This window comes from Geotrypetes seraphini, chromosome 15, assembly GCF_902459505.1.
Source record: "Geotrypetes seraphini chromosome 15, aGeoSer1.1, whole genome shotgun sequence".
Classification (NCBI taxonomy): domain Eukaryota; kingdom Metazoa; phylum Chordata; class Amphibia; order Gymnophiona; family Dermophiidae; genus Geotrypetes; species Geotrypetes seraphini.
Window position 1 is genome coordinate 27,109,887 of NC_047098.1, and position 15,692 is coordinate 27,125,578.

General features: G+C 42.5%; 1 protein-coding gene across 1 annotated transcript in view; it reads right to left on the reverse strand.

Annotated features, from left to right (window-relative positions):
• MASP2 (mannan binding lectin serine peptidase 2) overlaps positions 1–15,692 on the reverse strand; it is a 46,879-nt gene that overhangs the window by 14,185 nt on the left and 17,002 nt on the right. The window contains exons 5-7 of the mRNA XM_033922200.1: positions 14,967–15,163; positions 13,734–13,881; positions 641–759 (exon numbers count right to left, since the gene is read on the reverse strand). Of these exons, the coding sequence (XP_033778091.1) occupies positions 641–759; positions 13,734–13,881; positions 14,967–15,163 (464 nt within the window). The remainder of the gene's footprint in view (positions 1–640; positions 760–13,733; positions 13,882–14,966; positions 15,164–15,692) is intronic.

Here is a 15,692-nt window from a genome sequence, read left to right on the forward strand (position 1 = left end):
TTAGGTTCTAAGAGGTTTACAGAAAATATACATTAAGATTAGAAATAAGAAAGGTACTTGAAAAATTCCCTTACTGTCCCGAAGGCTCACAATCTAACTAAAGTACCTGGAGGGTAATAGAGAAGTGAAAAGTAGAGTTAGAGGAAAAATAAAAATAAAATAAACATTTTAACAAGACAGCATTGATCTAAATACTTTGGAAGGTAGAAGAGAGGAGAGAAAGGAATAGAAGCAGAAGGGGGAGCCGTTGAACAGTAGAATTCTGGAGAAATTTAAATGATAGAAATAGAACAAAACAAAGACAAAAGGCAAAACAATAGATAAGATTAAAGATAAATCATAAACTGGAAAGAAAAATAAAATAAAACTATACTGTCCATTGCTGTTCCTTTAGTAAAGAACAGTTGATTATATTGCTGGCTGGTTTCCTGATGCAGAGTAACAAAACGTGCCATGTTGAAACCAAGAAACCAAGTTTTAGCTGTTATTTTTTGCATGTGGTAACTCAAGACACATTCATTTTGCTCTGCATGTACTAGACGGTGAAGTATTTTCATCTCTAGTTTATACTGTTTGCTGATTTATTTTTCCCCCTAACTTTGCTCTGCTCTATGGCTTCATACACGACAGGGTAACCTACCTGCATCAGCACATATCCTGTGTTGCAAGATAGGGAAAATTGCTCATTTACAACATATCGAGGTTGGAAAGGTGAAATATGGCCTTGAGGTGGCACTATGGGATTAGGACACGGAACTGCTGGATAAGAGACAGAGGGAAAAAAACTGTTACCAAATGTGTAACTTCAGTCTAAACTCTCAATTGCCTGCAGTGTTAGGGAAATAGCCACATTCAAATTCCCCAGCATGACACTGCCTATTAGAGAGAGAAGCAGACATAATCCCTCAGGCTCAATAAAGAGCACCTATATATCCACATTGAAATCTGGGTGTGATCCAGATATGTGCATGCAACCTAATTGATTAATGAGCCAATTAATACTAAATCATTTAGTGGCATCAATTGGCACCAATTAGGAGTTGTACATATAATTGGCTGTATACTGGACACCAAAATACCATAATACAGAACACAAAAGGGGGTGTGGCCATGAAAGGGGCCTGAGCAGGTCAGGGGCATTCTCAAAAGATGTGTACAGTTGTTATAGGATTCCGTGCGCAAGGATTTACACCAGGCTTTAGCTGAAGCATCCTTTAGAGCAGAGGTCCCCAAAGTCCCTCCTTGAGGGCCGAATCCAGTCGGGTTTTCAGGATTTCCCCAATGAATATGCATTGAAAGCAGTGCATGCACATAGATCTCATGCATATTCATTGGGGAAATCCTGAAAATCCGACTGGATTCGACCCTCAAGGAGGGACTTTGGGGACCCCTGCTTTAGAGAATAGCACTGCAGGCTGATTTTCCTGGTTCCTATTTTTCAGATATAATTATATGTGCACATAGGTGATTATAACACACACACCTTCTACCACTTCTTAGTGCTCAGAGAACCGTTTTTAGCTTATGAGACCACTGGGTAAGCAAAATTTTTTAGCCCACTACTGATACGGCTCAATTCTCAATCATTGCACTGGTTCTTATAATATCTATGACTGATACTCTTTTACTTTTTTGGTTTTTAAATACTTTTTTGCTTATTGTCTTTTTAAATACACAACTTCAAAACAGACTTAGCTTTTTATGCATGGGTTTAACGGGTTCTGACGTGTTTCACTATGCTGCCTCAGAGAACCCGCATCAACACGAACTAAATTCTGCCCCACCATGTCTGCAAAACATAAAAACAATACAAACAATATACCCAATGTTCTAACTTAATTTTCACTGCAAAAAAAATAAGAGTATCACAGTCGTAGATATTATAGGAACCAGTGCAATGATTGAGAATTGAGCCGTATCAGTAGTGGGCTAAAAAAGTTTGCTTACCCAGCGGTCTCTTAAAATAAAAACAGTTCTCTGAGCACTGAGAAGTGGTAGAAGGTGTGTGTGTTATAATCACCTATGTGTACATATAATTATATCTGTTTGCAGTTTAGTGCATCTGGGACAATCAATCATTCCTGAATATATATTTGGGTGTCCTATTTTTCAGAACCATTTACTGAATCTAGCCAAAGGGGGGGCAAATCCATAAAGGACTCCAAAGTTACAGTAGTAATAATAATAACTTTATTCTTGTATACCGCCACACCACAGAGTTCTAGGCGGTTCACATCAAAAAGGACTGTACAATCAGTGAAAAAATACAATTAACATGAAAGTACATTCAGGAAAAGTCAAAATTATAAGATACATTAAGGTGAGAGTTCAGAGGAGAGCGACACGTCTGATAAAAGGTATGGAAAACCTTTCATATGCTGAGAGATTGGAGAAACTGGGACTCTTTTCCCTGGAGAAGAGGGGATATGATAGAGACTTACAAGATCATAAAGGGCATAGAGAGAGTAGAGAAGAACAGATTCTTCAAACTTTCAAAAAATAAAAGAACAAGAGGGCATTTGGAAAAGTTGAAAGGGGACAGATTTAAAACGAATGCTAGGAAGTTCTTCTTTACCCAATGTGTGGTGGACACCTGGAATGCGCTTCCAGAGGGCGTAATAGGGCAGAGTACGGTACTGGGGTTCAAGAAAGGATTGGACAATTTCCTGCTGAAAATGGGAATAGAGGGGTATAGATAGAGGATTACTGCACAGGTCCTGGACCTGTTGGGCCGCTGTGTGAGCGGACTGCTGGGCACGATGGACCTCAGGTTTGACCCAATGGAGGCATTGCTTATGTTCATATATAAATCAGTTTTTAACAACTTCCTAAAAGACGAATAAGAATAAGCCAGAGAAATAATGATATACATCCCAGAATTCATTTTGCCTGCCTGAAATGCAAATGATATATCAAGAAATCTTTTGTACCGACAAGATTTTAAAGTTGGATAAGCAAACAAATGATTTCTTCAAGTAATCTTGTTCGGTTTATATCGTTCAAAACGTGAGGAGAGGTAAATTGTCAAAACACAGCTCACTGAGCACAAATCCTATAATGGCCTCTGGATGCCCAGACTCTAAGATTACTATAAGTTTCCATTTATGCAGAACAAACTATAGTCCAGAACATTTTTAAATTGGTTTTATTGATTTTCCATAGAGAAATCCCAGACCATATGACTAACTTAGTAGAACTAGCATCTGTTAAGAACTATAGCTTGATTAGCAATCATCTAAGATTAAGATTTCCGAAACATAAAGGTATTAAATAACTAGAACCTCTGTATATGTAAAATTAAGATTAACACTTGGTATTGTGAATATGGCAAATTGTAACCCACTCGACTATGCAAACCTATAACCCGTTCTGAGCTCATTAGGGAGAATGGGATAGAAAATGAATAAATATATCTTTTCCATATTTGGCATCAAAATGGTGGAACTCTCTTCCAATGCAATTAAGAACTATCCTTTTTTTTTTTTGAGAGTTTCCGTAAATGCCTGAAACCTATTTGGCTGCAGGATATCTCATTCACTGTATCAGATGAGCAGATCTTCTATGTGCTTATGTTTTGATTTTTAATGTACGATTGTAATTTCTGGTGATGGCCAGGTTCTTATTTTTTTTTTTAAAACCAACTAAAACTAAAAGTTCTGTGCTCTAGTTTTAGTGCGTGAATCTGAAAAAGGGCCATGGCCAGGGGAGGAGCATAGGCGGATCATGGGCATTCCTAAAAATTATGCGCACTGTTATAGAATATAGCCGACGCGCATACAAGTTAGACGCTTCTCTTGGTCTAAATAGGTTCACCTAAAAGTTATGCTATATATGGTCCTGAACGAAGAGAATCTATGGGATCCCCGTCAACATGGATTTACAAAGGGGAGATCCTGCCAATCCAACCTGATCAGCTTCTTTGACTGGGTGATGAGGAAGCTGGATGCCGGGGAGTCCCTGGACATCGTATACCTGGACTTCAGTAAAGCATTCGATAGCGTACCACACCGCAGGTTGCTGAGCAAGATGAGTTCCATAGGATTGGGCGAGACATTGACGAAATGGGTTGGGAACTGGCTTGGAGGTAGGTTTCAGAGGGTAGTGGTGAACGGTACCCCCTCCGAAATGACGGAGGTGATCAGTGGAGTGCCGCAGGGCTCAGTCCTGGGCCCGATCCTATTCAACATCTTTATAAGAGACTTGGCAGAAGGGCTGCGAGGTAAAATAACATTATTCGCCAATGACGCCAAACTAAACAATGTAGTGGGCAAAAGCACAACAGACATAAATTCTATGCCCGACAACATGATGCATGACCTACTCCTACTGGAGCGCTGGTCTAGGTTCTGGTAACTCAGTTTCAATGCCAAAAAAATGCAAAGTCGTGCACCTGGGCAGCCAAAATCTATGCAAGACTTACACCCTTAATGGTGAGATCCTAACAAGAACTGTAGCAGAACGAGACTTAGGGGTGATCATCAGTGAGAACATGAAGACTGCCAATCAAGTGGAGCAAGCTTCATCCAAGGCAAGGCAAATCATAGGTTGCATACGCAGGAGCTTTCTCAGCCGTAAGCCTGAAGTCATTATGCCATTGTATAGATCCATGGTTAGGCCCCACCTGGAATACTGTGTGCAATTCTGGAGACCGCATTACTGTAAGGATGTGCTGAGACTGGAGTCGGTCCAGAGAATGGCCACCCAGATGGTCTCGGGACTCAAGGATCTCCCGAACAAGGAACGGCTGGATAAATTACAGCTATACTCACTCGAAGAATGCAGAGAGAGGGGTGACATGATCGAGACATTCAAGTATCTCACGGGCCGCATTGAGGTGGAAGAAGATATCTGCTTTTTCAAGGGTCCCGCGGCAACAAGGGGGCATCCGTGGAAAATCAGGGGCGGGAAACTTCATAGGGACACCAGGAAATTCTTTTTCACTGAAAGGGTGGTTGATCGCTGGAATAGTCTTCCACTTCAGGTTATTGAGGCCAGTAGCGTGCCTGATTTTAAGGCCAAATGGGATAGACACGTGGGATCTATTCACAGAAAAAGGTAGGGGAGGATCATTAGATGAGCAGACTAGATGGGCCATGCCCCTTATCTGCCGTCTATTTCTATGCTTCTATGTTTCTATGTTTATACTTGCACTTAGCATAATATTATAAGGTGTATGTATCTTTCTTTAGAATTGTGCCAAGTGCTGTGATTTTTTTGGGTGCTATATATATATAATATGGCCTTTAGTGTATAAATGACAGGGTTCTATAACCTAAATGACTTCATTATACAGTTTACACACTAATGCACTGAATATCACCAGTGGCCACATAACTGGCCAGCTAAGTTGATAGTGGCCAAAGATAGACCAGCTATTTATATGAGCCAATTTGGCCACAAAACTTTCCTGGCTAGCGCTATAAATTTCATGGCTAACTAGTTAAGTTACCCAACATAGCCAGCTAGTCGTTAAGTATTAATATTCAGTGGCCATCTTGTGCTGAATATTAGCTGACTAAATGCTATTTAACTGGCCAGGAGCTGTTTTGAGCTGGTTAAATAGCCCTGAGTATTGGGTGGCTGGAGCCTAAATTGCCTTCATAAAATAGGCATACGCTAAACTCATTTTTGGCACCCTCATATAAAACGATTCTCATAGAGTCCAGGCAATTTTATAACAAGTCATGTCTGTGCATAAACTACTGTTTATGGGTGGAAGTGGCTTGGGAGATTATCTTATATGGGACAGTGAGGATTGCTTGTATCTGTGCTCATGGAGTTTGCAGGAATATAGATAGTTTCTGTTATTGCCCCCTATGGAATAATTGGAGCACATCAGTAGCCTTAATTTCTATACTGAACCAGCCACATGCCATCTAACACTGGGGTCTTTTTACTAAGCTGCAGCAAAATGTTGCCTTAGAGAGTCTTTGATTGAATTTTTACTACCAAGGCCTTATTTACTGAAGCTGGAGGTTGCCATTAGTACATAGCCATTAAAAAAGTATAGAAACATTTAAAACAAAGGTAGATAAAGGCCATATGGTCTATCTAGTCTTCCTACTCATGCCATCTACTTATCTTTTCCTCTCTCTTAGGGATCCAATGTACTTATCCCAAGCTTTCTTGAATTCAGATACATTTTTCATCTCCACCACCTCCACTGGGAGGCTGTTCCATGCATTCACTACCCTTTCTGTGAAAAAGTATTTTCTGAGGTTACTTCTGAATCTATCCCTTTTCTCCTTCATCCTATGCCCCTTCATTCCTGAGCTTCCTTTCACTTGAAAAAGGCTCATCTCGTGTGTGTTTATGCCATGTAGGTATTTAAATATCTCTATTGCAAAGTAATAACACAACTAATGACACTCTACCAGCCATTAAGATCATTACGGTCAGAGGAGGCGATACGACTGTCATTAACTGAATTTTCACAAGTGCATTAAGAGAGCACCAGGGCATCTGCAATTTCCAATAGCAGAAGTGATACTCTGGAACAAATTAACAGGTCCAGTAAGAGCACTCTTAGATACACAAAAATTTGAAATAGTATTGGAAACCACTCTTTGTGGAGGTGTTTAAATGAATGAATATCGGTAATTTATGAGGTTTTCGGTTTTATTGTATGGAGATGATTAAGAGAACGTATTTGTTTTATGGAAGATGATATTATATATGATTTGTCTGTTTGTGTTAATATTGTGATTGCATTTACGTAAGCCGCCTAGGTATAGGTGGATAAGAAATTTTTAAATAAAATAATGTATACTAAATAGTCTTTAGTGCCAAAATGAATTTAAACATACCCCCCTAATAAGGAGTATTATTAATAACTAAAGTGTATGGTGTGCTCATTGCTCCAGCAAACAAGTCATATGGAAAATAGACTAGCTCAAACGAGGAACCATCATAACATCACCAAGTTCCTCATAACCCTATGTATCTCAAAGAATAAATAAATAGTATAGTGAATGATAATAAATTATCACTTATCTTTGTTACAGGGCGAGGTATACTCCATGGTAAGGTCCCCTCTGCCAGTTTAAATCAGTCCAAGGTCCAGTTCAAGGTTAGCACGTCTCCATTATGACAGCTGCCATAATCCCCAGTGGCCAAGTGAAAAAAGCAATAATCAAAAAGTCAAAATTAAGAAAAAATATAATCATATGATTCAAATTAAATCTTCTGACTTCAGGCAAACACTCGTGACGAGTGTTTGAAGTCAGAAGATTCAATTTGAATCATATGATTATATATTTTTTTATTTATTTTGACTTTTCAGTTTAAATGTCTTTATTGAATTTCATAAAATGCAATAGTTCAACACAATTACCTTGCCCTGCAACAAAGATAAGTGGTATTTATTATCATTCTTTGAGATACACACTCTTTGAACTGCAGGTTTATGAGGAACTTGGTGATAAGAACATAAGAATTGCCATCTCCGGATCAGACCCTGGGTCCATCAAGTCCGGTGATCCGCACATGCGGAGGCCCCGCCAGGTGTACCCTGGCATAGTTTTAGTCCCCATATTAGAGAATGACACGGTGACAAAATTCATCACCGTTGCCGTCCCCGCGGATAACCGCGGGAAACCATCTTCATGTCATTCTTTAAGGAGAGAGGGAAGAATCAGAGTATGAATGGCTACAACCACTGACCCACAAGCTTTGCTTTGAAGAATGCTGGTGTAGAAGGACTGAGGTTGAAATAGACACTAGAAAATGACATGGGATTATTTCCCGCGGTTATCCGCAGGGATGGGAACGGTGATAAATTTTGTCACCGTGTCATTCTCTACCCCATATCACTGTATGCTTCTCAAGGGAGATGTGCATCTAATTTACCCTTAAATCCTAGATGCTATGATGGTTCCTCATTTGAGCTGGTCTATTTTCCATATGGCTTGTCTGCTGGAGTACCAAGTACATCATACACTGTATTTATTAATGATACTCCTTATTGGGGAGAGGATTATGCTTAAATTCATTTGGGCACTATAGAAGATTTAAATTAAATATCTCTATCATATTGCTCCATCCCACCTTTTCTCCAAACTATACATATTGAAATTTTTAAGTCTGTCCCTATGTTGTGGACCACTGATCATTTTAGTAGCCTTTCTCTAGACCAGTGGTTCCCAAACCTGTCCTGGGGGACCCCCAGCCAGTCATAAGAACATAAGAACATAAGAAGTTGCCTCCACTGGGTCAGACCGAGGTCCATCTCGCCCAGCGGTCCGCTCCCGCGGCGGCCCCTCAGGTCTGCGACCTGTGAAGTGGTTTCTGACCTCAAGTTCTATCTGTACCCCTCTATCCCTTTATCCTCCAGGAACCTATCCAAACCCTTCTTGAACCTCTGTACAGAGTTCTGGCCTATCACTTCCTCCGGAAGCGCGTTCCATGTGTCCACCACCCTCTGCGTAAAAAAGAATTTTCTAGCATTTGTTCTAAACCTGACCCCTTTCAATTTCTCCGAGTGACCCCTAGTGCTTGTGGCTCCCCTCAGTTTGAAGAATCTGTCCTTATTCACTCTCTCTATACCCTTAAGGATTTTGAAGGTTTCTATCATGTCCCCTCTAAGTCTCCTCTTCTCTAGGGAGAACAGCCCCAGCATTTTCAACCTGTCAGCGTACGGAAAATTTTCCATACCTTTTATCAGCTTAGTCGCCCTCCTCTGCACTCCCTCGAGTACCGCCATGTCCTTCTTGAGGTACGGCAACCAGTATTGAACACAGTACTCCAGGTGCGGGCGCACCATTGCGCGATACAGCGGCATGATGACTTCCTTCGTCCAGGTTGTGATACCCTTTTTGATGATGCCCAGCATTCTGTTTGCTTTCTTTGAGGCTGTCGCACATTGCGCCGATGGTTTCAGTGATGAGTCAACCATCACCCCCAGATCCCTTTCCAGGTTACTCACCCCTAGCAGTGTCCCCCCCATTTTGTAGTTGAACATCGGGTTCTTTTTCCCTACATGCATGACCTTGCATTTCTCTACGTTAAAACTCATTTGCCACTTTTTTGCCCAGTCTTCCAGTCTCGTTAGGTCCCTTTGTAGGTCTTCACAGTCTTCCGTGTTTCTAACCCTGCTGCAGAGTTTGGTGTCATCAGGAAATTTGATAACTTCAGATTTTGTCCCCGTCTCCAGATCGTTAATAAATATATTGAATAGTAGAGGTCCCAGCACCGACCCCTGCGGAACTCCGCTCGTGACCCATTGCCAATCTGAGTATTGGCCCTTGACTCCAACCCTCTGTTTCCTGCCCGCTAGCCAGTGTTTGATCCATCGGTAGATATCCCCTTGCACCCCGTGGTTCCACAGTTTTTTAAGTAGCCGTTCGTGAGGTACCTTGTCGAAGGCTTTTTGGAAGTCAAGGTAAATGTCTATGGATTCACCCTTATCCATCTGACTGTTTATTCCCTCAAAGAAGTACAGCAAGTTCGTGAGGCATGACCTTCCCTTGCAGAAGCCATGCTGGCTCGCCTTCAGTTGTCCATTGTTTTCTATGTGTTCGCAGATTGTGTCCTTTACCATTGCTTCCATCATCTTTCCAGGAACCAGGGTCAAGCTCACAGGCCTGTAGTTTCCTGGGTCACCCCTTGACCCCTTCTTAAAGATGGGCGTGACATTTGCTATTTTCCAGTCCTCTGGGATCTCCCCAGTTTTTAGGGAGAGGTTACATATTTGGCGAAGTGTCTCTGCTATTTCATTTCTCAGTTCTTTTAGTACCCTTGGGTGGATGCCGTCCGGGCCTGGTGATTTTTTGCTCTTTAGTCTGTCTATCTGTCTGAGGATATCCTCTTTGCTTACCTCTAGTTGTACCAGCCTTTCGTCGTGTTCTCCGTTTATAATCACCTCGGGTTCTGGGATATTGGATGTGTCCTCTCTGGTGAAGACCGACGAGAAGAATTTGTTTAACCTTTCAGCTATCTCTTTTTCCTCCTTTATCGCTCCTTTCCTGTCTCCGTCGTCCAGTGGTCCCACTTCTTCTCTGGCTGGTTGTTTCCCTTTCACATACCTGAAGAAGGGTTTGAAGTTTCTTGCTTCTCCTGCCAGTCTTTCCTCATATTCTCTCTTTGCCTTCCTGACCTCTCGATGACATTCTTTCTGGTGTCTTTTGTGCTCTTCCTGGTTTTCCTTTGTTGGATCCTTTTTCCATTTCTTGAAGGATGATTTCTTATCGCTTATCGCCTTTTTAACTGCAGATGTTATCCATGCTGGGTTTCTAGTTCGATTTTTTTTTTTTGTACCCTTTCCTAAACCTTGGGACGCACAGGTCTTGTGCCTCGAGCACTGTGCCTTTAAGCAGTGTCCAGGCTTCCTTTACAGTCTTCACCTTCCCTGAGTTGCTGCTGAGCTTTTTTCCTACCATTTTCCTCATGTCCTTGTAGTTTCCCTTTCTGAAGTTGAGTGCTGTCGTTGTGGTTCTTTTCACCTTTGATGTTCCCATGCTTAATTTGTACTGGATCATGTTGTGATCACTGTTCCCTAATGGTGCTATTACCACCACTTCCTTTGCGGGTCCTTCTAGCCCGTTGAGGATTAGGTCTAGAGTGGCATCCCCTCGCGTTGGTTCTGTGACCAGCTGCTCCATGAAACAGTCCCTTATTGCCTCTAGGAATTTAGTTTCTCTCGTGCAATTTGAGTGCCCAATGTCCCAGTCTATTCCCGGATAGTTGAAATCCCCCATAACCACCACCCTTCCACTTTTGCACACCTGCCTCAGTTCAGCCTCCAGTTCCAGGTCGTTTGCTTCTGACTGTCCTAGTGGGCGATAGTACAATCCCAATTTGATGTCAGCTCCTTCCCCTCCTGTCAGCTTAACCCATAGTGACTCCAGACTGTCTGCCCTTATTGTTGTTTCTGTTCTGGATGAAGGAATGGAGTCCTTTATATACAGTGCTATTCCTCCCCCCTTTTTGTGTGCTCTGTCCTTTCTGTAGAGTTTATACCCTGGAAGGGCCACATCCTATTTGTTGTCCTCTGTCTACCATGTCTCTGTGATTCCTATTAGGTCTATGTCCTTATTTCCGGCTATAACTTCTAGCTCCCCCATTTTAGTCCTTAGGCTCCTAGCATTTGTATATAGGCAATTTAAGTCCCAGTTTGTTACCTTTTCTTTTGGATCTACTCTTGATTTGTTGCTCCTGTTGTTCTCCTCACGTGTTGCCTCCTGTGGTGTGTCTATCCCGTCCTCTGCCCGCTTTTTTGTTCTTTGATATCCCTCTGGGTCCTGCTGTTTCCTCCTTGTCTTGCTCTTTATTTCTAGTTGCCTCTCGGGTCCCTGTGCTGCATCTTTGGGTTTATGTCCATAAAGTGTCCATTTTGTCTCTAGTCCACTATCGCCATTTCCTGTTTCAGTATCCTTGCTTGATACTGTGGTCCGATGTGTCGAGGTCAGATCGACTATCGGCTTTCCCCTTGTTATCAGTTTAAAGTCATGTCTATGCAGGTCTGGATGTTACGTGCCAGCATCCTCGTCCCAGCCGTGCTCAAATGCAGTCCGTCTCTCCTGTAGAGCTTGTTTTTCCCCAGGAAGGTTGACCAGTTCCGTACAAAGAGGAAACCCTCCTCGTCACACCATCGCCTCAGCCATCCATTAGTTGCTTGCAGCTCGGTCTGCCTCTTCGCATCTGCTCTTGGTACTGGCAGGATCTCTGAAAAGGCTATCTTCCCTGTTCTCAGCTTCAGCTTCCTCCCCAGGATCTTAAACTGCTCGGTCAGTGTAGTCATGTTGAAATTCCTTCTGCTGACGTCATTTGTTCCGACGTGGATTATCACTGCTGTGTCCTCTGTTTCAGCTCCCTCCATGATACTCTCGATTCTGTCAGAGATGTCCTTTGTCCTCGCCCCTGGGAGACATGTCACTAGGCGATACGCTCTGCCTCCTGCTATGTGACTGTCCACCTCCCTCAGGATTGAATCTCCCACCACGATAGCAGATTTTCCTCTCCTCAGCTTCCTCCTGGGTCTCAGGTCTGTGTCGATGATTGGGTCCTCCAATCCTTCCTTCTCCTGGTTGGTTCCTCCGCAAGGTTCCTCTCCCTTGGCTCCTGGTGGGTCCTGGTGGCTCCTGGCGGGTCCTGTCCTCCATCCGTTTGTTCCCTTCTGAAGAGAGGGTGATCCTGTGTCAGGTTTTCAAGATATCCCTAATGAATATGCATGAGAGAGGTTTGCATATAATGGAAGTGACAGGTATGCAAATCTCTCTCATGCATATTCATTAGGGATATCTTGAAAACCTGACTGGCTGGGGGTCCCCCAGGACAGGTTTGGGAACCACTGCTCTAGACCAACTCCATTCTGTTTATACCATCCTTTTTAAGGTGCAGTTTCCAGAATTGTAAGTACTTACAGTAAGGGTTCATATGTTAATCCTACGGTAACCAATTAGTGTATGTTAATGAAGCTACACTAACTGATAAGAGCAGGCAATGTCCACTCACACCTCCTGATTAACTCCTCCCAAAAATTACGTTTATAGCATGCGGATTAATGTGTGCCAAATTAACACTGCACAATGCCTAAGCACATCCCATGGTACACCACTTTAAGCTGTGGTAGGCATGCCTTGCTAGGATTACCAGATGTCCATAAAAACCTGGATATGTCCTGTTTTTAGAGGACTGTCCAGGATCCTGGATGGACTTTCCAAAACCTGGCAGTTTGTCCAGGTTTTGGAAAACCCCAACGAGCTCCGGCTGCATCTAGAGGGCGTCTGAGCATGAGCGGATGATATAACATACATCTGCACATGCTCCAGACCCTCCAGACACAGCTGGAGCTTGTCGAGGCAAAAGAGAGGAGGCTGGAGGCTGAACTAGGGCAAAATGGGGCAGAGATAAAGGTGGAACTGGGCGGGGTGGGGTGGAATGGAGGTGGGGCCATGGGTCTGGATTTTTGCAGCCTTAAAAATGGTAATCCTTATAAATTGCCACCTAATGCAGCTTAGCAAAAGGGCCCTCTTTATGCCTCCACTAGAGAATGACACGGTGACAAAATTCATCACCGTTCCCGTCCCCGCGGATAACCACTGGAAACCATCTTCATGTCATTCTTTAAGGAGAGAGGGAAGAATCAGAGCATGAATGGCCACAACCACTGACCCACAAGCTTTGCTTTGAAGAATGCTGGTGTAGAAGGACTGAGGTTGAAACAGACACTACAGAATGACAGTCTCTGGTAGCCAGAGCAGATATTGTGATGTCTTAATGCCTCATTCCACCAGTGCCTAAGAGCCAATCACATCAGTGATGTCACAATGGCTTCATTATCCTTGGCTCCCATAAGAATCAGAGTATGAATGGCCACAACCACTGACCCGCAAGCTTTGCTTTGAAGAATGCTGGTGTAGAAGGACTGAGGCTGAAATAGACACTAAAAAATGACATGGGATTATTTCCCGCAGTTATCCACAGGGACGGGAACGGTGATGAATTTTGTCACCGTGTCATTCTCTAGCCTCCACCTTTTACAAAGTCCTTCCTTCCCCAGTCTCATTCTATATATTAAGCTGGCCCCTGGCCTTTACCCCTTTGCCCAAGCAATGTTTACAATTCAAATGCATGAGAGATCACTAACACATTTTCCCCACCAAAACTGCTCCAGTAGTTGCACAGTTTAAATTTCACACTGCAGGCAGTTCCTGCAGATTATGCTTTAAACTGTGGAAAAAAGTGATGGAGCTTCTCACACACCTTAGAGGAAATGCTGGTCTCAAACCTCCTACCTGTTGTAGTGTATTGGATTTTCCAGCCAGTGTGGGCCCCAGAGGCATCTGTGGTGAAACTTATATCCACATTATTGCTGCCAGTCTCAATTTTCGGAGGCAAGGTCTCTCCACAGAATGGGCCATATTTCTTTCTGCTCGTTATAATCTGAACAATGAGAAAAAAAAAAAGTTGTCCCCTCACTTCAAATTTACATACATTCTCCAGTATAGGTAAAGCATAGGGGCATGTCTCTTATAAGTCACATGGGCAAAAGTGAACTGAGCTCTGACAAGGCTGCTTGGTGCCACGAGTGGAAACTGGCATGACATCTTCTGATTTTTCAAAGATTTTTTTTCTCCCTATGATGAGAATTGAACATCCGTTGTACAGCAGGAAATCAACAGCTCCAAAATCAGAGTGGAGAAGTAGCCCTGTGGTTAGTGAGGTGGATAGGAAACCAGGTTCGAGTGCCACTGCAGTTCCTTATGCCTCTGTACAAGTCATTTAACTGTCCACTGCCCCAGCTACAACATAAGTACCTGTATATAATATATAATATGTATATAATATGTAAGCCCTTTGCCTATAACCACAGCAAGGCAATACATAAATTGTTGCTACTTGTTTTTAAAACACTGATTGGCAGGAAATCTCCAGTTTTGATAGACTCCCTTGGTATTTATCGACCAACACGGAACTTATGTTCCCTAAACAGTAATGTCCTGGTGATTCCTTTTGTTTGTGTAATTCACTGCGAAGAATATAGGAAATCCATATTGTATATGGGTGAACCACAGTTATGGAACCAATTACCTGAGCAACTGCGAGGGCTTGGTGATGTTGACTATTTCAAGATTTTGTTAAAAACGTTTTTGTTTTATTAAGTGTTTTGAAGCTTATTAAGTAATTGTTGCTTTAATGTATTTGTTTGTTATAAATTATGTATATTCATTGGAATCTGCCTAGAAATGTTGATAGAGCGTAATATACATTTTTAAAATAAATATCAAATCCCATCCTCTTTTCCTTAACTACTATAGTATTCGTGGAAAAAAAGGTTCATTAATATTCTGAAACTCCAGCTGGAGGTGAGCATGAGCACTGGAAGGGATTTGTTAATAACACACAACACTGATAACTGTGGTCCCGGCTGAAGTTATTCCCAGAGGAGAATACAAATGTTAAAACAACCCTGCAATTCTTGCCATTCAACTGACACTTGCCACGGCTTCCAGGAGATCTTTACCAACCTTCAGGATATCATATGGACACACAACCTCTGGATGGTCTTCAACACTGAAGGATTCCAGGAACTGCAGGTTGATGCTGAAACCTTCCTCCAAACGGATGCTGTAGCTACATGAGGAGAGTTTGGCATAAGGTTGTGGGTAATTGGGGCTTGTAATCTCTCCCGTTGGTCCTGTAAAGACCTGTTCTTCACAGTTTGCTAAGGAGTAAAAACTCATTTTAGAAATAATATCCAGTAGAAGTCAGTAGCACAGAAGAAATGAGGTACACGGGCAGAACTGTGCATGTGTATATGCATTCTTATGTGCATGGTTGTGTGTGTGTGTGTGCATGAGTGCACATCTATATATCTGTGTTTGCATACACCCTGTGTGGGTGTTGTATGTGAGTGTATGTTATCTGTGTGTGAGCATGAGTGTGCATTCGTGTATATGTGTAAGTGCGCATGTGTATGAGTGTGTATGTGTAAGTGCACTGTATGAGTGTGTATGTGTAAGTGCATGTGAGTGTATGAGTGTGCATGTGTAAGTGTGCATGTGTGAATGTACGTGTGTATGTGTAAGTGCACGTGTATGAGAGTGAGCATGTGTGTATCCCTGTGCATGAGTGAATGGGGCTCATTTTCAAATCACTTAGACTTACAAAGTCCCATAAGTTACTATTCAACATATTCATAGGGGACCTAACTCAGGGGCTTCAAGGTAAGATAACGTTATTCGCTGATGACG